Here is a 10291-nt window from a genome sequence, read left to right as displayed (position 1 = left end):
GTTGGCTCCCCGGAGGGAGAGAGGGTGCTTAGCTTGCAGGGAGCACTTGAAGTAGATGCAGAAAGATGCAGGAGGATGAATGTTGGTAGGTGAGGTCCAGGATACAAGATGGACAGCAAGTAATATAACCTGGGAAGAGGCCAAAGCTAGGTGTCATACACCTTGTTTATTGTTAGGGAGCTCAGTGCTGTCTTGTGGAACAAAAGGAAAAGATTTTTGGATGCAAAGTCAATGCTGCCCATCAGAAAAGCTGAATTTTCAAGGGAGTTCTGGAGTCCAAAACTTCCTTCATTTGGCAGATTAAGCGGCCACCCCATTGAAGAAGTCTGACCCAGTCCTAGTGTGTCCCTCCTCCCTCCCCCCCCACCAGCCACACCTCTCCTCACAAGTTTGCTTTGCTCTTTGTGCAGGCTCAGGTAGATGCTACTGCAGGTCTTTCTGTCTTCTGGACCAGGCCTGTAAGAGTTTACAGCCAAACCATGATGCATGGGCCTGGACACATGGTGAAGTCTATCCCACAGTCCCCAGACCATTCAGCCAGCTCTCACTCCAAAGAAGAACCTACTTCAGCTACCCTCCCTAGAACACTGAACCTTCTGGCTAATAGTCTGAAGCTGGGAGTTTCCCTTCGAGTTGGGCACAAAAGTGCACCTGTCCTGGCCTAGGCCTTGGGGACCCAGGCAAGCTGTCCAACTCTCTTGCACCCTTCCCAGCCTCAAGACTTGGGCTGCCTTGGATGACTCCTGACAGCCTATCATCTCCCTTTCCAGAATGGAACAGGTAGCTTTTGATTCCACAAGGTCATCACACTTTCCCAACATTGGAGAAATCTGAAGCATAGCTCCTCATTAATGATATTTACTTCCAAATACCAGGAAGGCAGATGGACGCACACAGGTAATTTCACTCGGATCCGCATGACCTCAGAGTTAGGCCGGCCTCACACCAGGATACTAAACCTCTGCCCTGTCCTAAATGGAGATCCAACACCATCCTTAATTAAGTTCTTCCTGACCACCAGCCGCCAGGTGTGCACTTCAGCGGGTCTATGCTAATGCCATCCTCCTCACTTTCCAGGCACATCAGCCCTGAGCTCAAACCCGACCGGGAAGCCCCCCTCCCGAGCCCCCGCTGCCCCCCTTCGCATGGCCCCGGATTCGCCTGTTGCGCTGGAGAAGTGCTGCCAGGAAGGTCACGTCCAACGCTCACCCACCCAGCCCCGCCAGTATAAAAGGAGGGGAGGAGAGCGACAGGGACCAAACGGGCCGGCGGCGAAGGAGGAGAAGGAGGTTAAAGAGCAGTGACCGAGAGGCCACCAAACACCTTGGTCCCCGGAGAGCTGCCTTTCGGAGACAGGTAAGAGTGCCACAGCTCGGAACAGCTTTCCTACACTGAGCTCTGCAACTGGCTGGGCCTTGGGATGCTCCGCAGGAGGGAATGCAGGTTGGCGGCTCTGGCTCATCGCGGACCTGCTGAGCTCTCTTGGCAAACTTTCTGAGAAGGAGCTGAGCCGGTACATGGGATGACAGGGTACAACCCTCCAGAGAACAGTGGTTTGGAGATTCTGGGGATCACTGCCGTCGAGGGAAAGGGGTGGTCCCGGAGTCTGCAAGGATGAATGGAGCGTTGGGACGCTTAGGATAGTTTTAGACTCTGACCAGCCCCTGAGGAGATCTTCCCAATTGTTCGGACTTGTGTATATATACACTAAATATTATATACATTGGAAAGATAATGGGAGAAAAGATCGAGTCACAATAAGCTCCTAATAGTGGACTTCTTTGGTTGTTGCTATTGCAGACCTTAAATCTCGTTTCCCTGTGCATTTTAGCGGCTCTAATGTGGTTGCATTGGGGTAACTGTGTGGGTACAGGAGGCATTCTCTCCAAGCAGCAGCCCGGGTTAAACCCAGTGGGGAGGGAACTGTCCGAGGTTCTGAACCACGCTGTCTAGTTTCGGAAGCCCTCAAAATGCTGCACCACGCTATAGTCATTTGAAAGAATCCATGCTCAGGCAAAAGATATTTCAAACAGAGGGACAGATCCCCAAATTCTTCACGTGTAAAAAAAGCAGGGGATGTTTTCACAGGATGGCTGGGAGGGGTCAAGCAAAATGAAATAAGTAGTATGCTTGTGTTTCTCAATTTGTGAAGTATGTGCAGGTTATGACTAATTCAATGGCTTGTTTCCTTTGAGTATTATAGAAGTTGGGGTACATGCATTGTGTATGGGTGAAACTCCATATTCATGCCTCTCAGGCTTATAAATAGAGGGCTATGTCGATGTCACTTGGAGAGGAGTAAATATAAGGCTCTCCTGAGTTCAGAGAAGTCCCATGTTTTATGGGGTCCTAATAGGTGTAGTTCTGTCAAAATGAATAAATCATTTTTTATCTTCCAGGGTTTAATGACTGGAATCCTACACTCTCTATTTATGAGTAGCACAACATTAGACATTTCCCCCACTACTTTTATTTTCTCAAAAATATGATACAAGTAAGACATTTATTTCTCTGTGAGAAAGGGGAGAAAACAGAAATACACATAAGAAAAAAATAGCAAGTTGCTTTCTGGAGCCATCTAGCTAGGAGCTTCCAGAGGAGCTGGGTGGGAGTGGGGTGTGAGAATTTCAGCTCATATCCGGTGGGCTAGCAGGAGAGGGCAGGCCTGAAATCTCGACTATGTCTACTTCAAAGATAAATCTCATCCCACAGTCATCTAGCTTTGAGGACAATTAAAACTTACTTGAGAGAACTATCAGGATTGTGTAATCTGTAATCGTCTTTTTCTTTGCTACCATGTTTTCGTGCTATTTACCATTTTTCTGGGAGGCATCTGTGAACGCAATGTTTTGGGCTAATTGGCTGCCTGTCTGAGCCTGAACAGAAAGGCTAACCAAGGTTGCTTTTGGACTGAGGTGTGGCCCACACAGCTCAATGGTGGTGAAAGCCCACTAATGGTTGTTCTGGAAAAGAAATGATGATTAATAAAATAATAATAATAATAATAATTATAATAATAAAGCCCTTAAGCCTGCTGGAAAACCAGCTTCTGAAGAATTGCACAGCACTTCAGGAGGCAGAGGCAGGTGGTTCTCAGTGAGTTTGAGGCCAGCCTGGTCTACAGAACTTAACTTCAGAATAGCCAGGAGCTACACAGAGAAACCCTTCTTGAAACACCCCCCCCCCAAAAAAAAGTACAGGAAAAAAATGTCTTGGAGATAAATGGCAATCACCAGGCGATCTGTGTATAGGACAACAAACTAGTTGCCTGAGACCTGGACTAAATAAACTGGTTTTATTTGCCTGTATTTACATCTCACATGCATGGGAAATGATCAAAGTTTAGGGGACAGGATCCAGACCCAGACCAGGAGTGTCCTAATAGTGTTGTTTTGTTTGTTTGTTTGTTTTTTGTTTTTTGTTTTTTTTTACTCCCAGTCACTGGAGATGGAGTGTTGAACTGTAGCTTGAGGCTGTAAACTTAGAAGGCACTCTGGGAATGCAGAAGACCTTATCTTTACTTCATCATGAATGCAAATAATTTTTGTTGGGCTTTAGTGTTCTCACATCTCAGATGAAGGAGTGGGTCATGTAGTCTCCTAAACAGCCCCATCTTTAATTTCTAATGTATTTAAGGGTCTGGCTTTTAACAGGAAATACAGGGGGAAACTGCCCCCAGCTGGTTGAGCTCTTCTCTCATCCCTCTCACGATAGCCTTGTGCGTATCTTCCAACATCTGAGCAATGCTGTCCTCAGAAAGCCTTGGCCTGTGCCAGTGAGAGCTGTTAGTGTTGGCCTGAAGTCCTTCCTGGTGACTAGCCAACATTGTTCTGCTCCTTGCAGGGTCCCACCAATCTTGTTTGCCTCTGCAGAGCCTCAGCCTGTCACCTGGAAGATGCCGAGATCCTGCTACAGTCTTTCAGGGGCCCTGCTGCTGGCCTTGTTGCTTCAGACTTCCATGGAAGTGTGGGGCTGGTGCCTGGAGAGCAGAGAGTGTCAGGACCTCACCACGGAAAGCAACTTGCTGGTATGTGGACCATGGACACCAACTCCATTTGGGTAGAGGATGACAGTGGGCTTAGGACAGCTCAAAAGGAAGAGCAGTGTGGGGGTAGGGAAATGCATCTGCATTGATTGCAGTGATCCAGAAGCAGCACCAGAACTTTTCCTGTAAGGTTGGAATTAGGCAAAGGGAGGGAGGAGGTGGCTTCAGAGAAAAGGGATCAGATCTACGATTTCTACTCTATTAACCTCACTCCCCACTCCGACAACTCTTTACCATATGCTCAGTTTAGATAGTGCCATAACCATGGTTGCCCCCTTAATTGATCCTGTATCTTCAACCCTATAACCCAAATTAGCTCCCCTTTAGATAGTGAAAATTTACAATTTCGCTTCCTGTTTCTTTATTCCCTCCCAGTTACAAAGCCATTACTGGTTAGGTATTTTCATACATCTCCAGAGGGAGAAGGGAAAACCAAAGTGCTTTTTTTCCCCTTTGTGTGTGTGTGTGTGTGTGTGTGTGTGTGTGTGTGTGTAATTGATGCCAAATATCTCATGCTGCTTCTAGAAGGCAGGCTTCCTGCCAAGTTCCTTTCCAGTCTTTCCCAGAAAAAAAATGTAAAAGCCCTCTGGGAGAGGCTGGAGCTCCTTCCAGGTTACCACAGGGTGTACATATGCATGTGTGCACACAAGTTCCAGGTGCCTGCATGTCTGTTACTCTACATCCTGTTTGTTGTATCAGTAGACAGTTGAGGCTAGGTGATTGGGGAGACATCTCCAAGACATAAGAACAAGGTTCATATACAATGTGTTTTAGACTAGGCAAGCCCAAGGAACTCCTTGGGAGGTCAATCCACAAAAACCTAAGACTTGATTTGAGACACACATTGCATAGCATTCCCTGAGGAGATATCACCAGAAAAGGGGGGGGGATGCTAAACAAGGTCAGAGTCCATAGGTCTGTTCCCACCTGATACCAATGAGCTGGAGCACCTTGACTAGATCTTTTTCCTCTTTCTCCCTCCCACCCCCAATTTCATTATTTGTCCTGGGGAAAAGGTACTTAAATTACATGGCTTTTACCACCCATCATTAGTGTTCTGCAGTATTATAACCCTGAATCCCTGGTGTGGAAACCCTCAACTGGGGAGAGTGGCTGGGGCCCTTCTGTTTTCTCCTCAGCATCTTCCAAGGATCAAAAAACAAAACAACAGAAAACCTCTAAAAAACTCCCTAGTGAAATCCTTTAGGGCCAGTGTGCAGAGGGAGAAATACCCCGATCTTCCAACCTTCCTTCCAGTCAGAATGAGGTGGCAGAGAAATGAACTTGTCTCAGAATTCTGATTGAGGCGATACAAGATCAATGCACAGAGTAAAGGACCTGATGGATGCAGGGAAGTTCTGAGACAAGCAGGTGTGTGTGTGTGTGTGTGTGTGTGTGTGTGTGTACGCGCACTGGGCAGCGGTAGTCATGAAACTGTAGATTACTGGGGTAAGATTTGACACATTGTTGAAAATTCGGCCCCCAGAAGTCAGACATCTGTCACCAGGAAAGATTCTCTCCCAAATTCCAGTCCCATGCCTCTCCTGTACTTAAATGGAGCCCCACTTTGCCATCATTAAGTGACAACACCCTCTTTTGGTGCATATAATAGCAAGACCCTGATAGTAAGAGCTGAGAAAGACAAGCAAAGAATGGTGGATGGGGTGCTTGCTGCAGTCTAGGCAGAATCATGCAAGGGCAAGAATAGCTTTGTGCAAGATGTTGGTGGGGCCTGAGGAACCCAAGTGCAGATGTCCATGTGCTGGCACAAAGGTCTCGAGGCCCGAAGTGGCTCCGAGCCCAGGGCAGGGGACCGTGGCCCAGGGCCTGGTCTGGCTCATGCATCAGGCTCTTCCACAGGCTTGCATCCGGGCTTGCAAACCTGACCTTTCTGCCGAGACGCCCGTGTTCCCAGGCAACGGAGACGACCAGACACTGACTGAGAACCCCCGGAAGTACGTCATGGGCCACTTCCGCTGGGACCGCTTCGGCCCTAGGAACAGCAGCGGCGCGGCGCAGAGGCGCGCGGAGGAGGAGGATGCAGTGGCGGTGGAAGATGCTCGCTCTGAGCTCGGCCTGCGCGAGGGCAAGCGCTCCTACTCCATGGAGCACTTCCGCTGGGGCAAGCCAGTGGGCAAGAAGCGACGCCCAGTGAAGGTGTACCCCAGCGTGGCCGAGAACGAGTCGGCAGAGGCCTTTCCTCTGGAGTTCAGGAGGGAGGTGGCAGGCGAGCAGCCCGACGGCTTGGAGCACATCCTGGAGCCCGGCGCCGAGGCCGAGAAGGAAGACGGGCCCTATCGGATGGAGCGCTTCCGCTGGGGCAGCCCGCCCAAGGACAAGCGCTATGGCGGCTTCATGACCTCCGAGAAGAGCCAAACGCCCCTGGTGACACTCTTTAAGAACGCCATCGTCAAGAACGCTCACAAGAAGGGCCAGTGAGGGCGCAGGGACTTCTCACCCCAAGCCCCCTCCCTGCATGGGCGAGCCACTCGCCGCAGACCTCAAGCCTCCTAGAGCTGCCCGTAGTTAGGAAATAAAACCTTTCAGATTTCACAGGTGGCTCTGACCTTCAATGTAGACCGCGTGAATAAAGTCAGAACATACAGCCATCCAATGACACTACCATGTGACCAGCTGGTAGTGTAAAATTATATATATATATATATATATATATATATATATATATATATATATATATATATATATATCTCCACCCACTTGCCCCAGCAAATGACTCAGGGATGGAGGATGAGGGAGGCAGATAGTTTGGAGGGCTCAGAGTTGTTCTCTGTCCTAGGATGGCTGCCTAGCTTTGAGCCTGGCCCCAATTTGGCTATTCATATATACTCAAGGCTCATGATCTGTACACACCATGGAGATAGATGCACACTGTCCCTCGGGCTCAAGTCTTGAGGGCTTTGGTTTCCTACCTTGCCGTGTCTACCCAGCTCTCCATGTTTCTGTCCAACTTCAGCCCTTCATTCTCTAGTTCTCTCTGAAAGCCACCACTATCCCAGTGCATTAACCAACTGGCCTCCAGTAGCTCTCCTGCCTGTACAAGTTATTCACATGCATTCATATATTTAAAAAGAGCTTGTTGGTCTCATAGTTTCTGGTCCACCAACCAAAACCGTGTCCCCTACATCCCAGTTTCCCATCTGTTGCAAAGTATGTAGAGCCCACGTCAGCCATCCATGCTCACTCTCCTACCAAGCTTTTTAGCTCCTGTTTCCCGACTGTTGGTCTCAATGTTAGCCTTCGGTTCTTCACTGCCTGGACCCCATCCCTAGCGCCTCCTTTGCCCTTCTCAGAATCGTGCCTCTTTCAATGCAAGCCTAGGCTCAAGACCACCTCTATTAAGCCAGTCATGCTGTCATCCAGTGGCCCTGTTCATTTTCAGAGCTTCTGTAATCAGCCCCTTCTGTGCTAGAGGGCATGCTGTCCAGCTAGGATGGCAGGTTACTTGCTGTGTGTCTGTTTTGTCCTCTTGGAGAAATTCCAAGCTCTGCAGACTTGTGTTATATTGCTTCTGTCTCCTTGTGGTCAGTTTTCCAGCCCCATGGTTACAATTACAGGGGATGAACACATACCTGCCACTTAGACATCCATGGGCCACACACGTCAAAGCCTGGTGTATTTGTTCATTACCCCTTATATTTGATAGGAGTTCACAAAAACATGATGAGCCCTGAAGTCCTGGAGTGAGGAGAGTCAGATACTGATTAAGCTCTCCCGAGAATGTGGGCCGTGGGAAATGAGCTAACAGTGGATGGCCTGGGCGCCCTCCTGAGGATGCTCCCAGGAGGGGATCCCATCTCTGTAACACCTCACTCTCTCCTTCATTAGAACCAGGTGCAACAAAGGACAGTGGGGGTGGCGAAATTCCAATGGCACACTGTTGGTATTTTCAGATTCCGATTTCATCTAAGACAAAACAAAACGCCCCAGCCATTATCTCTTAAGAATTCAAGCAGCCGGCCATATGGTGACAACATTAACATTTATTTCAAAAGGGCATCGTGAAGGCTCATTGGGAAACCATGACTAATAGTGCTAAAGAATGACTGTGAAATAGTCCTTCCAACACCCACCACCTCCATGGAAGGAAAACTAATTTGATTCAACAAGTTTAAAATACAGGAAACTTCCACAGGTGCCAATTCTGTACCCACATATAAATAAGTGGGCTATTATATACACAACGTTGGCAACTACAAACTACATTAAACACATGCATAGACATAGGCACATGGTCATGAAGGTTTAAAAGAACCCAGATACATTGAAATGGATGGGGCTGCAGCATCTGTGGATGTTCAGTTTCATACTCCATATACCGAAATCCACAATCATGAGGAGTCCAAAACCGGCAAGGAAGTCGAGTGATTGCAGTGCACATCTTTAACCCTAGCACTCAGCAGGCAGATCTGAGTTCCCAAGGCCAAGCCTGGTTTACAGAGAGTTCCAGGACAGCCAGTGCTGTTACAGAGAAACCCTGTCTGGAAACACTGCCCCCCCCTCAAAAAAAAAAAAGGCAAGCACTGGGCTGAGGAGACCCTATACCCCCTGAAGGAGCCATGCTGGTGCCAGAGGGCAGTCAATGGAGCCATGAAGATTTTCCCTCTATCCCTTAGCTCCTCCTCATCACTCTCCCAGGTTGCCAGGATCAAGAATAAAACCTCCCAAGATTCCCCTTCTGCGGTCTTTGGATCTAATCCAGCTTGGGTTATAGAACCATAGACATCAGACCTTTGCTATTAAAGAAATAGAAGTAACAGTTTTCCGTGGACCTTGCCCCCAGATTCCAGAGGACAGGACCCTGTTTCAGCTCACTATAATTGCCAGAGGTCAAGGGAAGCAGACACAGCCTGCCTGACATGACCCTCCCCCACCTCCAAGCCTGCCTTTAAACAGACATTCAGACCCACAGCCCAGGCCTTCCCTTTCCCCCAGGCAACCAAGCAGCCAGCCACTTACTTCTCAGCAGCATTTTCTGCAGCAGGTTGGGAGGCCTAAGACAATAGCAGGGCAACTGGAAGCACCATAGCCCAGCGCATTCCCTCCCTCACAGTCTGGAGGAACTTTAGGGGTTTCCAAATCCTACTCCAGTAGACCTGTGTCCTGTAGGACCAGGAACAGTCTGTGCACAGGATGTGGCTGCTCTGGCCAGATTCCTGGGTCGGAGGACCATGATCCCCTGCTTTGTGTATAGGTCAGGGCCTGGACACAGGACATTTTTAGGTTTTCTTATGAGGCCATTGCAGAGTCGTAAAACCATTTATGTCTAGTCTTTGAAGTGAAGAGGAAACAGGCTCAGAACAGGGGATACTGCAGCTGTTCCTGGATTGAAGGTATTTTCTGTTAATCCCCTTCTTGTTTATGATCAACCAAATTAACTTGTGAGCCTCAAACACACTCACACCTATTGGATAAAACCCTCTAGCTCTGGCCTATGAAACCAGAGCCCTGGGTGCTTTGGTGTGGTGTGGTGGTGAGGGGTGGGCACCAGTTGGCCTTAGTGAGTTTGCTGGCTCCTTTTGACTCCATTTACAACAGAGAAGGTGAACAGAACAGGGCATGAGACCGGGCTATCAGACACCAGAGGATGTGGTAGCAAGAGTCGCACGAGGCTCCAGGTTCCTCTCCAGCTCCCACACACTCCACTTTTGCCTCTCTTCCCAGCCTTGTGATGGGCTGGCAGGCACTCCTGGGACCACCACCTAGACTTCCTGACTCTGAGGCATACTTGGCCAGGATCAGATTCCATTCCCTGTCAACTCACCAAGAAGAGGGCATACAAGTGGCCAGCTTTCTATTTATTTTATGTATATTGTGTTCTATCTGCATGTACATCTGCATGTCACAAAAGGGCATCAGATCCCATTATAGATGACTGTAGCCACTACGTGATCGCTGGGAACTGCATCTCAGGAGCTTTGTCTGGAAGAGCTCTTAACCATTGAACCATCTCTCCAGCCCTCAGGGCCAGTTTTCTGGAACCTACGAAGCAGCTGTGGTGTGGAAAAAAAGATGAAGTACAGAGAGGAAGTCTGTGGGGCAGCTGAACCAGCAGAATTGGAACTCGGCCCCTTCTGTTTCCAGGGCAGAGTTGAGGGACAGAAGGATCTGAATGGGGCCTGTGTAGGCCTCTGGTTCTGGTGCCTGGCTCTAGAAAGACTCCAAGGAAGTGGCTCTCACAATCCACAGCGAAGGGTCAAGACACCTCAGGGGTGGACACTGATGTCA

The 10291-nt window shown here is 48.9% G+C and overlaps 1 protein-coding gene across 1 annotated transcript; it reads left to right on the top strand.

Annotated features, from left to right (window-relative positions):
* Positions 1-3816: 3816 nt before the first annotated feature.
* Pomc (proopiomelanocortin) lies at positions 3817-6598 on the top strand. Its single transcript, XM_051181733.1, has 2 exons — positions 3817-4027; positions 5906-6598. Exons 1-2 carry the CDS (start codon positions 3896-3898, stop codon positions 6482-6484), a joined length of 711 nt encoding a protein of 236 aa, XP_051037690.1. The 5' UTR covers positions 3817-3895; the 3' UTR covers positions 6485-6598.
* The last annotated feature ends 3693 nt before the right edge of the window (positions 6599-10291 follow it).

Source organism: Phodopus roborovskii, unplaced genomic scaffold (genome assembly GCF_943737965.1).
Source record: "Phodopus roborovskii unplaced genomic scaffold, PHOROB, whole genome shotgun sequence".
Lineage (NCBI taxonomy): Eukaryota > Metazoa > Chordata > Mammalia > Rodentia > Cricetidae > Phodopus > Phodopus roborovskii.
The sequence above is the reverse complement of the archived record's forward strand: the minus strand, read 5'-3'. Positions and strand labels throughout refer to the sequence as shown.

What these genes read in the sequence shown, in the direction of transcription:
- Pomc (XM_051181733.1), top strand. Translation starts at nt 3,896, where the DNA reads ATGCCGAGATCCTGCTACAGTCTTTCAGGGGCCCTGCTGCTGGCCTTG. An exon ending in CCACGGAAAGCAACTTGCTG is followed by an intron (nt 4,028 to 5,905) that starts GTATGTGGACCA and finishes GCTCTTCCACAG; the next exon opens with GCTTGCATCCGGGCTTGCAA.